The sequence below is a fragment of the Urtica dioica genome, chromosome 3 (genome assembly GCF_054948205.1).
Source record: "Urtica dioica subsp. dioica isolate 48M chromosome 3, U.dioica_male_clone48M_v1_H2, whole genome shotgun sequence".
Classification (NCBI taxonomy): domain Eukaryota; kingdom Viridiplantae; phylum Streptophyta; class Magnoliopsida; order Rosales; family Urticaceae; genus Urtica; species Urtica dioica.
The window spans coordinates 43,061,995-43,082,229 of record NC_142758.1 but is presented as its reverse complement, the minus strand read 5'-3'; the positions used below and the strand labels follow the sequence as shown (position 1 = coordinate 43,082,229).

At 43.5% G+C, this 20,235-nt stretch overlaps 5 protein-coding genes across 6 annotated transcripts; 4 read left to right on the top strand and 1 right to left on the bottom strand.

Moving 5' to 3' along the window:
• The first annotated feature begins 2,322 nt into the window (after nucleotides 1–2,322).
• Nucleotides 2,323–3,770, top strand: LOC149402942 (uncharacterized). Its single transcript, XM_089608570.1, has 2 exons — nucleotides 2,323–2,856; nucleotides 3,081–3,770. The coding sequence occupies exons 1-2, from the start codon at nucleotides 2,323–2,325 to the stop codon at nucleotides 3,768–3,770; spliced, it is 1,224 nt and encodes a 407-aa protein (XP_089464696.1).
• A 981-nt stretch (nucleotides 3,771–4,751) lies between these two features.
• Nucleotides 4,752–6,340, top strand: LOC149402941 (putative xyloglucan 6-xylosyltransferase 3). The gene has a single exon (XM_089609254.1). It carries the CDS (start codon nucleotides 4,851–4,853, stop codon nucleotides 6,189–6,191), a length of 1,341 nt encoding a protein of 446 aa, XP_089465380.1. The 5' UTR covers nucleotides 4,752–4,850; the 3' UTR covers nucleotides 6,192–6,340.
• Nucleotides 6,209–7,219, bottom strand: LOC149402940 (uncharacterized). Of its 2 annotated transcripts, none has more exons than XM_089609256.1 (2): nucleotides 6,635–7,219; nucleotides 6,209–6,553 (listed from the first exon to the last, which is right to left on the bottom strand). In XM_089609256.1, exons 1-2 carry the CDS (start codon nucleotides 7,073–7,075, stop codon nucleotides 6,470–6,472), a joined length of 525 nt encoding a protein of 174 aa, XP_089465382.1. In that variant the 5' UTR covers nucleotides 7,076–7,219; the 3' UTR covers nucleotides 6,209–6,469. The 2 variants fall into 2 exon arrangements, with proteins under 2 accessions (XP_089465382.1, XP_089465381.1); XM_089609255.1 differs by having other exon boundaries at nucleotides 6,209–6,556; nucleotides 6,635–7,217.
• Nucleotides 7,220–10,836: 3,617 nt separating this feature from the next.
• LOC149402939 (ribonuclease H) lies at nucleotides 10,837–11,580 on the top strand. The gene has a single exon (XM_089608569.1). It carries the CDS (start codon nucleotides 10,837–10,839, stop codon nucleotides 11,578–11,580), a length of 744 nt encoding a protein of 247 aa, XP_089464695.1.
• A 4,525-nt stretch (nucleotides 11,581–16,105) lies between these two features.
• On the top strand, nucleotides 16,106–18,519 carry LOC149402938 (pentatricopeptide repeat-containing protein At5g66520-like). The gene is made up of 2 exons (XM_089608199.1): nucleotides 16,106–17,285; nucleotides 17,625–18,519. Exons 1-2 carry the CDS (start codon nucleotides 16,192–16,194, stop codon nucleotides 18,265–18,267), a joined length of 1,737 nt encoding a protein of 578 aa, XP_089464325.1. The 5' UTR covers nucleotides 16,106–16,191; the 3' UTR covers nucleotides 18,268–18,519.
• Nucleotides 18,520–20,235: the final 1,716 nt, after the last annotated feature.

The following is a 20,235-nucleotide window of genomic DNA, read 5'->3' as shown; positions in this document are numbered from 1 at the left end:
GAAACTTGCGACGAGATTTTGCTCCGGTTTGTGCATATTTATGATTTGTCCAAAAAGTTTGAATCGATTTGGGGAAGCTCCGCATCTGAAAAGGCTCCGAGACTCGCGCAACATAATAAGGTGTGACCCGAGATCTTGCGCCTTTTCTGTCAAAGAACATTAAAACGAACACGACAATCTATTATCAGTTTGAGCTACAAGATCAGTGAAAATAGTAGGCTTTACATTTATGCATTTTTTGTTCGTATTATTTTCTGTTCTATCTTTGACACAAACTTGGCTTTAATGGTAATTTTACTCCAATTATTCTATTTTAAAAGAGCAACAACGTGAAAGCCTACAAAATAAGAGGGTTGTACACCAACTGATTTATGAATTCTATTTCCATCTCTTAACAAACGAGAAATCATAGTGAAAATATGCTTCTAACAAACTAGAGAACCCCGCTTTCCTAGAGATATAAGAATGACGTTCGAAATATACAGAGTAAATGATAAATAAATAAATAAATCACAGCTAACAAAATTGCTCATTTGGCATTTTCATTTTGAAGTACTTGCAAGTCAAAAATCAAAGAAAACATGTGAAAATAAATGTAAAACACCCAAGACCCATTTTTTTCATTTCAAGAAATAATACAAAGCGGAGATACTTGCAGAAAAGAAAAGTTCATGGCTTGGATATATGGGGTCGATATCCTACGAAAATAGATAATAGATAAGAACAAATGTTTTAGATTTTTCCTTCGGTTTTTCTATGGAATTGAGGTTTTGCCTTGGGTGGTTCGATTATATTTTGCAAAATTTTTTTGAAAAAATGATGAAAATTTGACCAAAATATGCAATTCATGGATGCCATACTAACGAAATTGCCGATTATATCATAAAAAAAAAGGAAATTTGAAATGGAAAGAAAGGGAAATTTTGCGCCTATGCTAGCTACTAGATAAAGCTGAAAAATGAAATTTGAAACTCAGCAAGTCAGTTAGTTTTTAAACGATGTACAATAGCTGTTAAGAGCATCTTCAATGGTACATTAGCTTAATTTGTCAAATCAATTTTTTAAGCTACAATTTTTTTAAGCAACATTGCTCTTTAGTGGTAAGTCAATCCCCATCTTGTTGCTTAAATATTAATCATTTTTTTTTTACATTTTATTGCATTCTCATTGGTTGAAAAATAAGTGGGACTCATTAGCTTAGTTTAGAGCCAATTTGCTCTATAGAGCTAATTTGCTCTACCAAGCAAATAGCTAAAATGTGTAACAATGGTTAAGCTAATAGCTTAAACTTTTCATAATTGCTAGCAAGTGCCTTTTTTTGCACCATTGAAGATCCTTCAAGGCTATTGACAAAGTTTGGTAAATTGATTGACTGTAGTAAAGATGTTAGTTAAGTTTATTAGTTACTAGCAAGGTCTGACTTCCAGGGGAACCGGGCGGGAACTGGCAAACCGGAGTGGACCGGGCGGGTACGTATACAAATCGTTTCCGTGTCATGAACCCGGTCGAATCGGACCGGATTCCTTTGGTCCGGTTCCCGTTTTGAGTATAAATAGTTTGAGTGTAATTTCGGGGAAACCTAGCTTCCCGAGTCCCAAATTGACGAAACCCATTTCCCTCTGATTTCCATTTTTCCTCGCCTAAGTTTGCTCAAATCCCGGTGAGATTTCGCGGTTTCCGCCATCCTTGCTGTGCTTCCCAGCGGATCCCGTTGTTCGCAGTGTGTTTTTGTCCAGTTTTCGGGGTTTCCAAGAGGTAAGTGACGAGGGTTTCTGAGATTTGGAGATTTTTTTAATTTTTTTCAAAAATTTGTGTGTTTTAATCCTAGAATATGATCATGGATTGATTAATTTGATGATGAATTGATGATTATTCTCATGATTATGTTGAATTTAAATTAATTTGGGGAAGAGTTGATGATTGTGATGGTGATGATGTTGAAATGTTGAATTTAAATTGATGATTATGAAGGGATTCAGTGGCACCCCATCACGGCCGAAAGTAATAGAGACCTGTTTTCCCCTTTCTCTGAGAAGGATATTAAAACACGTGATAAGTCCCCAAGACCGGATGGCTATTCCATGGCCTTTTTTCAAGACATGTGGGAGGTTTTGAAGTCCGACTATCATTTCATTCTTTTTCGATTTTTGGTACAACGGCGTCATCAATCATAGTGTCAACGAGACTTACCTTTGTTTGATACCCAAAAAAGTGGAATCGAGGAAAGTCACTGATTTTCGCCCGATAAGCTTGATCTCAAGCTTATACAAGCTCATTTCTAAAGTCCTGTGCAATCGTATCCGCGAGATCAGGTTGGAAACGATGGGGGAAGAACAGGCTGCTTTCGTGGAAGGCCGTCAAATGTCCGATCTCATCCTTATTGCTAACGAGGTAGTCGAGGCAGTCTCTAACAGCGGTGAGGAAGGTGTGGTTCTTAAACTCGACCTCGAAAAGACTTACGATAGAGTTAATTGGGAGTTTCTCGAATTTGTTCTCGCCAAGAAGGGGTTCGATCCTCGCTGGAGAAAGTGGATTTCCGGATGTCTTTTTTCTTCCTCGATTTTGGTTCATGTGAACGGAAAGCCTCGCGAAAAGATTTTTTGCTCTAAAGGGTTGAGGCAAGGCGACCCGTTGTCTCCGTTCCTCTTTACGCTGGTAGCCGACGTCCTTTCTAGGATGATTTCTCGAGATTGTGTTTCGGGCTTGTTTACTCCTATGTACGTTGGAGCGGAAAGGCTGCCCATCTCTCATCACCAAGTTGCGGATGACGCTCTTGTTTTTTGTTACAACTCTCAAGCAAATTGGTCTCAGCTCTACAATACGGTCAAGTGTTTCTGCGATGTCTCCGGGTTGAAGGTAAATCTTCCCAAAAGCTTGTTTGTCGGTATCAACATTTCTGCTCCCTCAATGGCGACTTTGGCCGGAAGTTTTGGTTGCTTATCGGAGTGTTGGCCGATTTATTATCTCGGAGCCCCGCTCGGGGGAAACCCAAGAACCAAGGACTTTTGGGACCCAGTTGTCGCTAAAGTAGCTAAACGTCTTTCAGGCTGGCAACGTGGTTTCTCTCGAAATGGGGCAAGTTGGTCCTCATCAAAGCTGTTCTCTCGGCCTTACCAAATCACTTCTTGTCGATCTTTCGCATGCCAAAGGGGATTTGCGGAAACATTGAGAAGCTCATGAGAGATTTCCTCTGGGATGGCTATGAAGACGCTAAGGGGGTACATTCGGTTTCTTGGGAAATATGTTGCCTCCCAAAGAACAAGGGAGGTTTAGGAATCGGCATAATCGAAGACAAGAACACTAGCTTTCTCGCTAAGTGGCTTTGGCGGTTCCCGAAGGAGCCCGAATCTCTATGGCACCGAACTATCAAGGCTATCCACGGCCTCAAGGAAAATGGCTTCTACCCAGGGCTCGCCTCCTCATCTACGTTCTGTAGCCCTTGGAAATCAGTTCTTTCGGCAAGTGACTCCTTTTACCCTCGTGTTAGTTGGAAAGTCCACGATGGCTCGTTGGTTCGCTTTTGGAAAGATTCTTGGCTTTTCGACTCAACCCTCGAAGCGAAATTCCCTAGATTGGCTAGGATTTGCCCCGTCCTTTCCGAAAAGATTGGTTTCTTCGCCATTCCGGACCCGTCGGAAATCGGGAAGGTTTCTTGGGACCTTAAGCTTTCTAGAAATCTTTCAACGAGGGAAATTGACGAAGTCTCTGACCTCTTATCTAAGCTTGAAAACATCAAGATTTGGAATGGCATGACGGACCGTCGAGTTTGACTTGACGACTCTGAAGATTTCTCGGTCAAGTCCATGTCTTCTAGCCTTTCCCTCTCTTCGGTTCGTCCTGAGTGGCCCTTTGTTGATCTGATTTGGAAAGCTAAAATCCCGTTGAAAGTCCAAGTCTTCGGATGGCTCATCGTCTCCAACAAGCTCAGCCCAAAAGACGTTATTCAGCGTTGCAGCTCCCAGACGTCTATTTTCCCTCGCGTTGTTCTCTTTGTCGCCGTGTTGAGGAAAATCGTGCCCACTTGTTTAGAGATTGCAGTTTCTCTTCCGGAGTTCAGCACAAGATTTGCTCCTCCCTTTCGGTGGTCATCCCTTATGTGTAACTAGTATAAATACTCTTTTGTACTATGAGAATCATTAGTTGATTTAATTCAATTCACTCCCTCATTCTTCGTCTTCTTCATTCTCTCTGTCAAGCTCTAACTGAGCTTAGAGATTCTCAAGGTACATTACATTATTGTCTTTATGGAGATCAATTAATAAAATTTCTCAGACGCATATGCCATTAAAGAAGAAAGAAAATAATGGAACTAAAACTAGCAATAATTGTAAAGCACTAGACCCTTTATTTATTAATTAATTTTTTTCTTTTACCAAAAGGTAATTAACTTGAATTTTTTTATTTTATTATTATTATTTTTTGTAGATCAACACACTTAAATAAATTCCGCTAACACCCGTGAATGTAACCACAAACATAATCGATGAATATATTTTGCAACTCCCTAAAAATAAGACCAATTAAAATGGTGTGAATTCGATACTCATTTATTTCTTTCTTTAATCACATTTTTCTCCCTAAAAAACACAAATATAGTGTGAATGCGATTCTCAATTTTTTATCTAGTACAATTTTCTTCCATGTCCAAACTCCAAACCACCACTCTCAAACTCAAATCACCCCGAAAAAAAAAAAAAAAAAAAACTCAAATCACCCACGCACGTCCCCATAATCAACATCTATAAAAACATTAGTATATTCATTTTCTGGATCCCATTAACTTTCACGTAATTCTTTAGTCCAACTATATAAACCATCATTCACTCAATCCCTCCTCAAACTCCGCCGAAATGGGCCTTGACAACCTCACGGCCCAGAAGCGAGGCTCCTCTGCTTCCACCACCGCCAACAACCTCCCCACCACCACAGCCGTCCGAACCCGCTCCTCCCCGCGCGTCCCTGGCCGTCAGATCAAAAAGGCCTTCAACAACATCAAGATCACCGTCCTCTGCGGCTTCGTCACCATCCTCGTCCTACGTGGCACCATCGGCATCGGAAGCCTCGGCGGAGGCGCTTCCTCCTCCGCCGAGTCCCAGCGCATCGCCGAAGAGACCGCGAGAATCCTCGCCGAGCTCCGATCCGACTCCGACCCCAACGACCCCGATCCAGAGCTAAACGCCACGTCATCCTCGCCGTACACGCTCGGCCCGAAGATCCAGAACTGGGACGAGGAGCGAGCCACGTGGCTGGACCGAAACCCTAGCTTCCCTCGCCTGACCGGCGGCGGCCGAGAGAGAGTCCTCCTGGTGACCGGATCTCCGCCGAAGCCCTGCGACAACCCGATCGGAGACCACTACCTCCTGAAATCGATAAAGAACAAGATCGACTACGCGCGGGTCCACGGGATGGAGATCGTCTACAACATGGCTCACCTGGACCGCGAGCTCGCGGGCTACTGGGCCAAGCTCCCTCTGATCCGACGGCTCATGTTGGCCCACCCGGAGGTGGAGTGGATCTGGTGGATGGACAGCGACGCGCTCTTCACGGACATGGTCTTCCAAGTCCCTCTGGAGAAGTACAAGCAACACAACCTCGTCATCCATGGCTACCCCGACCTCCTCTTCGACCAGAAATCGTGGATCGCCGTCAACACCGGAAGCTTCCTCTTCCGAAACTGCCAGTGGTCTCTGGACCTTCTCGACGAGTGGGCCCCGATGGGCCCGAAAGGCCCGATCCGAGAAGAAGCCGGGAAGCTTCTCACCGCCAGCCTCAAAGGAAGGCCGGCTTTCGAGGCTGATGACCAATCTGCCCTCATCTACCTCCTTATCTACCAGCGCCAGAAATGGATGGGAAAAGTGTTTGTGGAGAATTCTTACTATCTCCACGGATATTGGGCCGGGCTCGTCGACCATTACGAGGAGATGATGGAGCGCAACAGACCCGGGACCGGGGACGAGAAATGGCCGTTCGTTACGCATTTTGTCGGGTGTAAGCCGTGTGGGAGTTACGGGGATTACGCGGTCGAACGGTGTCTCAAGAGCATGGAACGGGCTTTTAACTTCGCCGATAATCAAGTTCTCGACTTGTACGGCTTCGCTCACCGCGGTCTCTTGAGCCCCAAGATTAAGAGGATTAGGAACGATACCGCCACGCCTTTGTTGTCCCGGCACTCCGTTTTTGACCGGAGTTAGTTCTCGTGTGTTGCTAATTGTTTTTTTTTTTTTTTGGCACAATTTTGTTAATTTATTATGCTCAAATGTAGAATGAAAAGGGAAAAAGGTTATACAATTTCAACAAAACATCACGTTGTTTCAGTTATCTTGATCAACTGTTTCATTAATTAGCTCATTATTGTGCATAATTACAAACAACATAACTATATTTGTGTGTGTTTGGCGATATATATATGATCGACATTTGCAAGAGAACAGAACAGAGAGAGTGAGATTAACTCTATAGACTCAGTGAGTCAACTAACTCGGATCACCGGGACTCGGCGCCGGGACAATAAAGCCTCGTTCATCTCCGCAATCCGAATTAACAACTTGTCGATCTTCTGCGCGCCAATTTTCGAAATTCCGTCAATTGAAATTCAAAAGCGCAAACACTGTCAAAACCAAAATTATTAACTGACCTCGTCTTTTTCTCTGAGAACAACTGCCAATCGATCTCTGCTATCGTCGCGAATCGCCGGCGATCTCCGTCTCCACTGCGACCTGAGCCTCCGGTAGTACAGGAACACCACCGCAGTAGCTCCGGCGGCGGCGGCGGCGAAGATCCAGAGTCTCCACGCGCCGATCGCATCTGACGCCGCCCTACGCGCCGCCCACAGCCGGAGCCTCAGCCTCGCCGCGGCCTCCCTCGCCGGAGACGAGTTTGCTGCCGGAGGAGATTCCGACGGCGGAGGAGTCGGTGAAGAGGAAGCCGAGGACGAGGGAAGCGGCGACTCCGGGGAGTCTTCGAGAATCTCCGATGATGCGGAGGCGGATTCGCGGCGGCTGAGAGAATGATGGTCGGAAGGGACGGACTCGATTTGCCATGGCGATTCGAGCGCTTCCCATTCGTCGTCTTCCATTGAAGTCGGTTTCTATTTTCTTCTTTTTTTCTTTCTTTATTTTAATTTGATTATGAATTTTATAAAGCGACTGAGATTTTTTTAAGAGAAATGGAAAGAGTTGGACTATTGAATAAGTGGATACGAGATGGCGCTAGAAAATGAAGCGACTGGATATTTATCTTTTAAGGGTATTTTTTTTTTTTTTTCCTTTTTGAAATAATCTGATTTGTCATTTTTGTAAGCAAATATCTTAGTGGGAAATGAACTAAAAATCATGTGGTGCATAGAGCTCCGGCACATTGCGCAAAATGTTTGTACTTTAAGATGTTTTTTCATTGTTTCAAAATATAAAAAACAAGTGAGATACCCGCGCGTGCTTCCGACCTTGCTGACGAACTTGGACCAGACAAACGCCAAAAACGCGAAGCCAAGGCGGTGAAGACCCCGGATACCCCGGGAAACACAGGTTGCATCCCTTCTCCTATTGCTTCCTTTTTGGTCTCACCCTCTGTTCTTTCCAGCATACAGGATATGAACGAGGACGAATCACCCTCTTCTTCGGCGACCCTTGTGAGGCAAGGGCGCCGGGCGCAATGATCGGCGTGATTTGGAACGTCCAAGGGATTGGCAACCCTTGGACGGAGGACACCCTCCAGTTCCACGTGTCTAAACTATCCCCGGATTTTGTCTTTATCTCGGAATCGAGAATCTCGACGGCGAAAGCCGAGAGAATTCGAATGAAGATGGGGTTCGAGGGTTGCTTTGCAGTGGAACCGGAGGAAAGGAGTGGCGGACTTGTGTTGTTTTGGAAAAATAAGATGGCCGTGAACGTGGGTTCCTTTTCTAAATCCCACATAGAAGCGTGGATGTGTAATGAGGATGGGAAGGTGTGGCGTTTTTTGGGGCTGTATGGTAACTCGGACAAGACACTTCGGAAACACTCTTGGGAGCTTCTCAAAAGAGTAAGCGACCTCTTTCAGGGGCCTTTCTTATGCGGAGGTGATCTCAACGAGATTTTGTATGCCCATGAGAAGAAAGGGGGCCGGCCGAGAGACCCCGGACAGATGGAGGCATTCCATCGAGCCCTGGATGTGTGCGAGTTGGAAGACTTTGGGTTCGTTGGAGACCCTTTTACCTGGAGGAGGAAATACCGGAATGGCTTCATGTGGGAGAGGCTTGATCGATGCGTGGCGAACGCGGATTGGAAGGCGGCGTTCCCAGATGGCTACGTTCAGCACCTCGACATGTGGTCTTCGGACCATAGGCCCCTCCTAGTTTCGTTGGAGGGCAAGGCGAAGGCTAAAATGGCCCAGAGGAGCAGGAGGCCACGAAGCTTCAAGTATGAGTTGGCATGGAGCCAGGAACCTAAGTGTCGCTCCTTGATTGAGGCGGCGTGGTCCAGCGACGTTCCCTTGTCTCTCCAGCAGTGTTCCAAGCTACTAGCAGACTGGGGAAGATCGAAATTTCTACAAATGAAGCACGAGATTGAGAAACAACGGCGGATTCTCGACGCTCTTAACTCGTCGGCGGTGACCCCTCGGGAAGAAGATATTCGAGCTGAAGAAAGGAAGCTTAATGTTCTCTTGGAGAAAGAGGCGTCCTACTGGAAACAACGAAGCCGCATCGCATGGTTAAAGGACGGAGACCGAAATACGAGCTTCTCCCACCGGAAAGCGTCACAGAGGAGAAAAAAGAATTGCATCGTGGGCCTTATGGACGAGCGTAACGTGTGGACCGAGATACCGGAAAAAATCGAAGCTATCATCTCCGGCTACTTCACCGATATTTTTTCTTCTCGAGGACCGAGCATGGCTGAGATCAGGAAAGTCACCGAGTGTACCACCCCCGGTTATCACGGAGGAGATCAATTCCGGTCTTTTACAGGAGTTCACCAAGGAGGAAGTTAAGGAGGCTGTTTTTGGGATTGACCCAAACAAGGCTCCGGGGAAAGATGGTTTCTCCGGGGCTTTCTTCCATCAATTTTGGGATGTGGTCGGACACGATGTTACCCGGTTTTGTCTGTCGATCTTGAACGAGAACCAAAGCATGGATTCGATCAACGAAACAGCGATTGTGCTAATCCCAAAGTGCAAAGAGCCGACCCGAATGCGAGAGTTCCGACCGATAAGTCTTTGTAACGTCCTCTACAAGGTGGTGTCTAAGTGTATTGCAAATCGGCTCCGGGGCACGATGAAGACGGCTATTTCGGCGAACCAAAGCGCCTTTGTGGGAGAGAGGCAAATCTTTGACAACGTCATAGTCGGCTTTGAAGGAATCCACACCATGAAGATAGGCCGTTTTGGAAATGGCCATTGTGGAGCTCTCAAGTTAGATATGTCGAAGGCGTACGACTGGGTCGAGTGGTGCTTCCTTGAGGAAATGATGATCCAACTTGGCTATGACCGGGGGTGGGTGGCTCTTATCATGAGATGCGTGCGGTCGGTCCAATTCTCTTTCGTACTCAACGGCGAACACAAAGGCAACATAGTACCTCAACGGGGGCTTCGCCAAGGGGATCCCCTTTCCCCGTTTCTTTTCTTTTTTTGCTCCGAGGGACTTTCCGGCCTTCTCCGACGGGAAGAGGAGCGGGGAGCCTTGGAAGGAATCAAGTTCGGCCAAACGGGTATCCGAGTCTCACATCTTTTCTTCGCCGACGATAGTCTTGTGTTCTTCAAGGCGTCCGCCGACATGGCCTCGGCGGTGAAACGAAGCTTGGAGGAATATACGACCGCTTCGGGCCAAGTGGTGAACTTTGAGAAATCGGATGTGTGGTTCGGCAACAAGGTGAAGTGGAAGGCGAGAGTAGAAGTTGCCACCTCTTTGGGAGTGAAGATCTCTCCGGGCCATGAGAGATATCTTGGGGTCCCAATGACGATGAGTCTGAGTAAAGCGGAGCTGTTCTGTTTCTTGAAGGAAAGGGTTTGGGGCAAAGTGAGAGGGTGGAGGAATGCCTTCTTTTCCCTCGCGGGGAAGGAAGTTATCATCAAAGCTATTGTACAGGCCATACCTAGCTACGTGATGCATTGTTTTAAACTCCCGAAGAAGCTCATCAAAGACCTTCACCAATTGGCGGCCAATTTTTGGTGGGGGACTTGTGAAGATAGGAAAAAGATCCATTGGGGGAGTTGGGACAAACTTTGTGTGCGGAAGAGTGCGGGTGGAATGGGCTTCCGAATTCTCGAGTGGTTTAACCAAGCTCTTTTGGCCAAGAGTGTGTGGCGTATGGTGAGGAATCCTGAGTCCTTAGCCGCAAGGGTGCTCCAAGCTTGCTACTACCCGGAGGCCTCCATTCTCACGGCTACGGACTTTTGTTACGCCTCGGGACTATGGAAAGGGTTCCTTTGGGGCCGGGAAGCCATTGAAAAAGGCACAAGATGGAGAATAGGGAACGGAGACTCCGTCAATGCCCGGAAGGGGAAGTGGATCCCAAGACCCGACAATTTCACGGTGAGATTCGACTCTCGGATACCTGAAGATACGAGCGTGGCCGACCTCAAGCTCCCAAACGGGACGTGGAACAAGGGCCTTCTCCGAGAGTGGTGTTCGACGGAGGATGTAAACGAAATTCTTAAGATACCCGAGGTCTCGCTGAACGGCCCCGACGAGGTTTGCTGGCACTTCACAGAAGATGGGGAATACTCGGTGAAATCCGGGTATCGGATGCTAAGTGAGAGTGGGGCGGGGTGCAGCTCATCGGACCCACGCTCCACGGAGTCTTGGTGGAAAAGGCTGTGGCGCCTCCGAGTCCCTCCGAAGAGAGTTTGCGAAGACATGGAATGATGGTCGATACTACTTGTTCCCGGTGCGGCAAGGGCCCGGAGGACATTTTTCACGCGATTTGGAGATGCAATTATATCGCCGCTTTATGGAAAGCTACGGGATGGTGGCGAGAAATCAAAGAGGCTTACCAGGGGGATTTGATTGGTTTCTTGGGAGCAATGCAGAAAAGCCTCTCGCGTGAGAACTTTGATGTATTTATTATCCTCATGTGGAGCGCTTGGAACTACCAGAACGACCTTACCCACTCGGGAAGGAAGCGGAACCTCATGGAGCTGATCAACTGGTCCACCCAATTCTTGGAGGATTACCGACAGACTCACAGTTCGACCTCAACCCGACGCCTCGAGACCAGCCAGTCAACGCGCTGGCCCCCTCCACCGATGGAGTTAACAGCCCTCTCAGTCGACGCTGCCGTGTCCACTACGGAGTTATCCTGTGGCGTGGGTGGGATTTTCAGGAATCACAAAGGTGAGACTCGAGCGACCTTCATACATCCGTGGCGCAGACCCTTCTGCCCCTTGACAGCAGAGCTCCAAGCCGTGCTCAATGGTCTCCGGGTGGCACGTGAGTTGGGGCTGAGCAGACTCCAAGTCCAGTCAGACTGTGCTACGGCTATCTCTCTCATCACGACGGGGAAAAAACAGGTCACGGAAAGGGGACAACTAGTGGAGGCTATCAGGAGGAGAGCATCCCTGTTTGACTGTGTAATTTTATATTCATTCCTCGTAATTGTAATACAGTGACTCATACGTTGGCTAAATTGGCACTGAAGGCCAACTCAGACTGTCTGTGGGAATTCAGTTCTCCCACGATTTGTAACCCCTTAATTCTGGCTGATATGCCTTAATGAAGCCCTTGGGGAGTTTCCAGGCTTTTCTAAAAAAAATGATATTAAATTATAATTTTCTTATCATAAGAAATAATACATAATCTAAATATTGTAAAAATATTTAAAACATTAAAAAGTAGTAAGTATAACATATATCGATTATACTAATAAACATACCATACATACTATGTATTTTTTTTTAAGGCACCATGCATAATATGTATGTATATGTATTAAGCGAAATTTGTTGTAACTAGCCAAGTTTGTTATTCTTATTAGCACAAGTTTCATTTTATTAAATAAATAGCCCATATTTTCGGCTCAGACCATAATGCCCTTGGAAAATTCGCGAATTGGTTCATTTAATTAACCTAGTGGAGCGAGTTAGGTTAATTAATTAACTTATTGGTTGAATATTAGTTTAGGTTCTGATTTTTTTGTGAGTAAAGTTAATTTACTAAATGATTGAATTCGGGATTATGTTAATTAATTGAATGCTTTGAATATCAATTGACTTAAGTTATGATTTTTGTAATTTTTTTTGTGAATTTCAATCATTCACAAATCAGTTAATTAATTAACCTAACTCACTCCAGTAGGTTAATTAAATTAACCGATTCGCGAATTTACAAAGTGCCTCTCCTCAATCCCCTCCATCGCCACCGATTTCCTCTCCGCCGCCGATTCCTCTGAATTCGGAATCAGGTTAATTAATTGAATGCTTTGAATATCAATTGACTTAAGTTATGATTTTTGTAAATTTTTTGTGAATTTCAAATCATTCACGAATCAGTTAATTAATTAACCTAACTCAATCCAGTAGGTTAATTAAATTAACCAATTCGCGAATTTACAAAGTGCATCTCCTCAATCCCCTCCATCGCCGCCGATTTCCTCTCCGCCGCCGATTCCTCTCCCCCGCCGATTTTCGAGTCAATCTGAGCCGTCGTCGCCGTCGAGATCCGTACCTTCCCTGCGTCGCCAAGCAGCAGATCGCCTTCCCTTCTTTGTCTTGTTCCTCGGCGCCGTGGTCGAGCTGGTTCGTTCCGGTGCACGTACGACGGAGATGATTGGCGGCGCAGTCTCCAACTTGCTCATTCTCAGCCGCCGCGTCTCCGGCGAGACTTTTTGGCTGCTGGTTTCCGGCGAGGACGACGCCATCGGAGCTGGTTTAGGTTTGAGAAATTTTGGATATCTGATTGAAGTTTTGCTCTTATATACAAGGGTAATTTAGGTAGTGAAATATTAATTGGGCTATTCACCTAATTTATTCAAACTTTAGCTATTCTCCTAATATTGGTGGTTTGATTGGGCTAGTATGCTTACTCTCATGTAAAATATATATTATTTATCTATCAAAGCAAAATATATCTATGAGACCAAAACATTAAGATTAATATAAATTTTAAGAAATCGATAATATAAAAATATACATTTTTTTTTAAATGAAGTACGAAGAAGTCGCTCATTTTAAATGGATAATTAATTATGAAAATGTAATTTGTATGCATAAGAAAAACAAAGTTTCTTTATTTTTAATGATAAATAATACAATTTTATCCTTAAATTACAAAAATAAATGTATTATACTGCATGAAATTCAGTCATTAGTGTACTACTTACATATTTAATATAAAATTTTCAATTTTTTTACACTGCAACAAACATAGTAAATATATACAGTTTGATAATAGATATATTATACAAACAATTGTAATGAGACTATTTATGTAAAATATGGGAAGCATGTTTGTTTTTTCAGATTTTTTGATAGTTGAATTGAAAATCTTTAACAACATAGATAGAATTATTTTTCATATTTTTCAATCTATATCTCTGGCTCTCCATCTATACTCTATATTTTCATATTTTTCCATCTGTCTCTGGCTCTCCATCTATACTCTATATTATATTTATTTTAAAGTAACTATCGTGGCCCAAGCCCACGACACTCGGACCAAATCAAGAGAGAAAAACAATGCTTTGTTTTATGTGGTATTTGCATCTTATGTCACAAATTGGCAATCCAATTGCAAATAAGTCACATGCAAAAATTTTAGAAAGTTTTAGATGAAGATGAAGTGGTTTTTAATAAGGTATTGAAAAAATTCAGAAGACATGGAGTAACTAATAAAAAGATTAAATGATTAAAGAAAGTAATTTGAAATTTGCACATGTGACACGAATGTAAATACGTGACACAAATGTAATTTTGACAACTTTGTGACACAAATGCAAAAACCCGACGAATTTGTGACATTGACGCAAATTTCCCTTGTTTTATGTCGGTGGAGATCCATAATGCTTTTAGGCCTTGTTTGATAGGAGGGAAAAGAGAGAGATGGATTAAATAGGAGGGATTGGAAAATGGAAACAAATCCCTTTGGCTTGTTTGGTAAGGGGGATGGAAAATAGTAGAAGGGATTTGGAGGGATTAACTTTCTGTGGGTCCCACCAAAATCTCTCCCTCCCAATTTGGGTGGATTTGAAAGAATGGAAACAAAAATAAGACAATTACACATATAACCTTTGAAAATAAATTTGATTATGTATAATACAAGAGTAATGTAGTAATTTTGCTACAATAAACATCAATCATTCCTCTCTATTTTTCATCTATAACAAACAAGAAATGGATGAAGTGTAATCTTTCCTTACATTATACCAATCAACTTTTTAACAATCTATAATACATTCATTTTCTTTCCTTCATCTTCCATTGAAGATAATCTATCCACCCATATTTCTTTCCTTTCTACCAAACAAAACAAAGCCTTAGGCTAAAAATTCACTCATCACCAAAAACCACTAATTTTCTTATTCTTCTTGGCCATCATCATCAATTTCCTTTTCTTTTCTCTTCTTTTTCAGTGAACGATAATAATCAGGAAAAAAGAAGGAGAATCCAGTTTTTGTATATGTATCTACACGCATCGCTTACGAATCGGTGTTTTTTTCTCCTCTCCTTAAGGTAATCCCTTCTTTTCATTTACTTTGCTGGGACTCTAGGTAATCAGGTTCTTTTCTAGGGTTACAATTTTTTTTTTGTCTTCTTTGTTTCTCTCATTTAGATTTTCTAGCACTCCAAGTCCTCTGTTGGGGTTGAGTTTCGCACTCTAGCCATTAATGGCAACCTCATCAAAACATATATCTGGGACGACGCTGATGGCAAAGAAATGTTCTCTCTCTATTTGGTTTTTTTCTTCTAGAGTCACGAAAACTGAGTTTTTTTTAAGGGTGTATATTATTTGATTTAGGATATTTGTTTTTGAATTATTTGGAATTAAGTTCTTATTTGGGTTTTCGGTCTACGGGTTTGATTCTTTAAATCGGTGTTGGTTGTTGGATTGGTGTTTGATTCGAGAATCTGAGGAGCACTACTACACACGCTGAGATGGCCTACTGATCCCAGGCCGCCTACCTTTAACCCAGACTTTGAAGTATCTGTTTTTTTTCCTTCGATTTATTCTGCAATTATTGATTCTTTTGGATTTTTTTTCGTTTACTCTGCTCATATATATTTTGTTGTTCTGCTCATATATATATATTTTTATCTAGAGAGGCTCATCCTTAAATCCTTAGTACTGCAGTATGTTCTTAATGCTGATCTTGAGATAATTTAATTGTTGCAAGAGAAAAAGCATCTTCTTGCACAGCAGATTAGGAGTTTCTTTAAGTGTTTTCATATGTATACTGATTTTCTCGGTATGCTACTTTTGCATTATGATTGAGAGCTGTAGATTACCTGCAACGAAGATCAAATATTTTTTATTCGTACTGATTTTAATTCTATATTCGTCCTGATTTTTTTTTTATATTTTTTTTTTTAAAACTCGAAGATAAGAGGAAATTTTTTGTGAGAAGCGATGATATGTTGAAGTGAATTTGATACTGTTAAATGAATTCGATATTGACGTTAGCACTTGAATTTAGTATTAATTAAGTGTATACTTACTGATGTTAAATTACTTGAAGATAATATTTTCCCTGTTTCTTTCGGAAGTGATGTTGTCTTAAACATGTTCGAAGCGATTTTTATGTAGTTGTTTTATTTTTGAAGTGAACTCACAGCTTTAACTCCATATATATAGAGAGCAGACTTAAGCATATGTCACGTCAACAACATAAGAATATGAACCGTTGTGTATCCCGACATTTCTAGACTTTTTGTATCAGATGAGTTGTTTCTAGAAATTTGTAGGCTTTTTTTATTTTATTTTTAAGTCATATGTCACGTCAACAACAAAAGAATACGAACCGTTGTGTAACAATAAATGCCATTTTCGTAATTTCAGATAATTGTAAGGGCATTTTTGTAATTTCAGAAAATTGCATAACAGTATTTTGAGTGTGGGTGAACAGTAACCGTGCGCTTTCCTTTATATAATAATAATAATAATACTTGTTAGCAATAAATTATGTGAATGTTACACTTATCTAAAATCTCTAAATAACGATTCATGTCTTTCGTTTTTATTTTTTTTCTTTAAGGAAAGAGAATGGCAACAACTAGAGGAGATGTAGAATGGAGATAACGACCATGTGTCAAGCTCTCCAACTTCACGCCCAAATCATCAAATCTCCAAACACACAGTCTAAACCCAACAATGACCTCTCGAAGGTCTTCACATTCTCCGCTCTATCTCCCGACGGCGACCTTTCCCACGCGCGTCTCATCTTCGACGCCCTCCACGCGCCCTCTTCATTCCACCTCAACACCATGCTCCGTGCCTACGCCCTCAGCCCCAACCCACGCGCCGCTCTCCGCCTCTTCCTCTCCGCCGCCCAACCTGCCGACAAATTCTCCCTCCCTCCCCTCCTCAAATCCTGCTCCCGCCTACGCGCCCACGCGCCGGGCCGCCAGCTCCATGCGCTCGCCCTCAAGTCCGGCCTCGCCTCCGACCGGTACGTATCTCACGCGCTCATCACGATGTACTCCAAGGCCGGCCATTCCCACCTCGCCCGCCAAGTGTTCGACAAAATGCCGCAACGAGACGTCGTGTCGTGGACGGCCATGATCGCCGGGCTCGCCGACGACGGCCGGCCGGCGGATGCCGTCGCGACGTTCGACGAGATGCTCCGGCTAGGCGGAGTCGAGCCCAACGAGGCCACGGCCGTGTCGGTCCTCAAAGCCTGCGCCGAGGCCGGGGCTCTCAGCGCCGGCGAGAGAGTCCACCGCGCCTCCGTCTCGATCGCCGGTGGCCGGCCGAGCCGCCGCGTCGCCACCGCTCTGATCGACATGTACGCCAAATGCGGGTGCCTCGAGAGCGCCGAGCGGGTCTTCGAATCCGAATCCGAATCCGGTCCCGAGGAGAACAAGTTTGCATGGACGGCGATGATATCGGGCCTGGCAAGCCACGGGAGGTCCCGGGAAGCTCTCGGGCTTTTTGATCGGATGATCAAGCTCGGCGTGGGCCCGGATGCCGCGACGATGACAGCTGTCCTCTCGGCGTGTTGTGGGGCCGACGAGGTGCGGGAGTACGTGGAGACCATGACAGAGCGGTTCGGGATCCGGCCGGTGATTCAGCATTACGGCCGGGTCGTTGACCTCTTGGCTCGAGCCGGGCGGTTGGACGAGGCCGAGGAGTTTGTCGCAAGAATGCCCGTTGAGCCCGACAGGTAAATGTATATTAAAAAAATTATACAAAATAACCATGTTAAAATTACCACCTTAAAATGAATTTGACATTGTCATTAGAATAATCGACTATTTATATAAGCAATTTAAAATTTGAATAGTGCTAAAAAAAATAATCTAAAACTAAGTATTTTTTACTATTTCACTAATTTAAAACAAATCTAAATATTTTACAAATCATTAATTTAGATTAACTCTTTAACTATAAAACCAGTTTATAATTGAACATTTATTTCGGTTAATTTTTAATTAGTTTTGGCTTAGAAAAAAATCTATTAAGTGAATGCAACATAAAGACCCGGATCTATTAATTTACTCAGGGCATTGTGGAGGAGCTTGGTGTGGGCCAGCAAGGCCCACGGCGACACGGGCCGTGCCGAGCGCCTTATGAGACGCCTCGAAGAAGATCCGGATCACGATCTCGACCCGGACCCCGGAAGCCTTGTCTTGATCGGGAACGTGTACGCGTCGTCGGGGAAATGGGCCGAGAAGGCGCGGGCCCGGCGGCGGATGAGCGACCTCGGGCTGGCCAAGCCCGCGGGGATGAGCCGGGTCGAGGTCGCGGGTCGGGTCCACGAGTTCGTGGCGGGCGGGTCAGCCCATCCTGAGGCGGGCCTCATCTACCGGAAGCTCGATGAGGTGGCGGAGAGGGTCAAGAACGAGGGAGGATATCGCCCGGTGATATCGGAGGCTCTTCTCGACGACGAGGATGATGGTGATGGTGATGGAAGAAAGGCTTCGCAGCTGAGCCGACATAGCGAGAAGCTCGCTCTCGCCTATGGGCTAGCGAGGACCGAGCCGGGATCGACGATCAGGATCGTGAAGAACCTTCGGTCTTGTGGTGATTGCCACGCGTTCATGAAGGCCGTCTCGACGGTCTACGGGAGAGAGATTGTGGTGAGGGACCGGGTTCGGTTCCACCGGTTCGCCCACGGGAATTGCTCTTGCAATGATACTTGGTGAGAAGAGACTTCAAGCATAGCTATTTTTAGAGCATTGCTATTTTTTACGACTCACGAATTTGGACGATCCACCCAGTGTTTGACAAGTGGACAATTTTCAATAGTTTTTAGTGTTTATCACTTTGGGTGGGGGAAAATCGTGAGTCGTAATTCGTGTAAAAAATCTCCGCTATTTTTATGTACATAATTAGCCAAACAAATATACTTTGAAAGTAATAATATGGTCTTTGGTCTTCATGCACATTTACAGTAAAGGGAAATTCTTAACTAACGTCTACGGCTATTTACGTCAGCAAGGCAATTATTGGTTGTGTTTGGTAGTTAACTCAAACTGTTTTTTGTTTTTTGTTTTCTAATTTTTGTAGTTGTATTGAAAAACTGTTTTGTAGTTGTTTTCAAAAAGTTGTTTGGTACAGTTTTCATTTTTGTTTTTGAGAAATTGAAAAAACTGGAAAAACTGTTTGGTACACTTTTGACTTTTTGTTTTTGAAAAAATGAAAAGGGAAAACTGTTTGGTACATGGAAACAATTTCTTAACTCAAAATTTTTTTTAATCATAAATTTAACTACACAAAATTTATTTTTTCAATTTATTTTTTCAAGTTTTATTGAAATAAAATTTTGTAATTGGTTTCAAAAAGTTGTTTGGTGGTAGTAGTTTTTATTTCTCTTTTTCCACAGTAAATGTCTGCGTCTCTTTCGGCAGAGAAAAAGAGAGAGAGAGAGAGAGAGAGAGAGAGAGAGAGAGAGAGAGAGAGAGAGAGAGAGAGAGAGTTGTGTGTGTTGTTACGAGGAAAGAGACAAAAAACATGAGTTAAAAAATATGAAAACAAGTATTTGGACTTTTCAAATTTTGTGAATAAAAGTGAACAACAACTCAGATTAAACTTGAGTTACAATTTCAAAGAGGAGAAACAAACACTCATTTCCCATTTTGTTTTATATTTTTGTCATTTGAAAAGTCAAAAACTGTTTTGGAGATGACAACCAAACGTGACCATTATAACTGATATTCCCCACTCTCTATCCGGCCCGGCCCAACACCCAATTCAATTCATATAAATTATGTATCTATCACAAATGAGACACATAATTCCTTAAATATAACATGTTTGAAATCGGTCCTTGAAGACCTCGCGAGAGATTAGAATTAATATCTTCATGAACTCGGCTTTGGTTTCGTCAATAGTTTTTGTTCCTCTTTCATCTCTAGAAGATAGGAATGGGTTAGGAAAAATGATATATTTTCAAAATAAGAATGAGGCCAGGTTTTAAGATTTAAAGTAAAGGTATTGTTGAACCGATTTCTCGACCAAACAATCTACACTGGATTATTTCGATTTATCTAGTATATTTATTTATATGAATAGAGGGTCTCAGAATCCATTTATGAAGAGTGAACTAGAATCCGAAAGGAATTAATAAACGATATAAATAGCAATATAAATAGGGCGAAAGGATGCTCCTTTTTTATTGATAATCAAATAAAGCTCTATCAGAATAAGAAAAATCCGAATGGAAATGAACATAAAATAAGCTTCAGAAGATAATATCGCAATCTCTCTCTTTCCCTCCAAAAATCCGTCCCTCTCAACGAGGATGGAACGAGCTTTTATAGCCACTTTGCCGACTTTCCTTCATCTTCAGATCGATGCACGTGTACGTGCAGAACTGGTCTTCGATCCTTTATTCTTGCGCACATCTCCACTGTTCTAGGCGATTTGATCATTTCTTTGATGACTTCGAACTTCAAATTCCTTGGCGGGACCGTCTGGGAACGTCTTTGGGCCCGGGTCGAGACTGATTTCCATCCGGAATAATGTCTTGGACCGTTCTGGGCTTATTAGGCCGAACTGGGCTTTGGGCCGATCTGACGATTATCTTTCCTTTTGGACCGAGCTCGCTGTGGGCCTGGTCGATCTAGTTCGCTAGATAGAGGGGAGAGATATTTACTCCCACAATCAGTCCC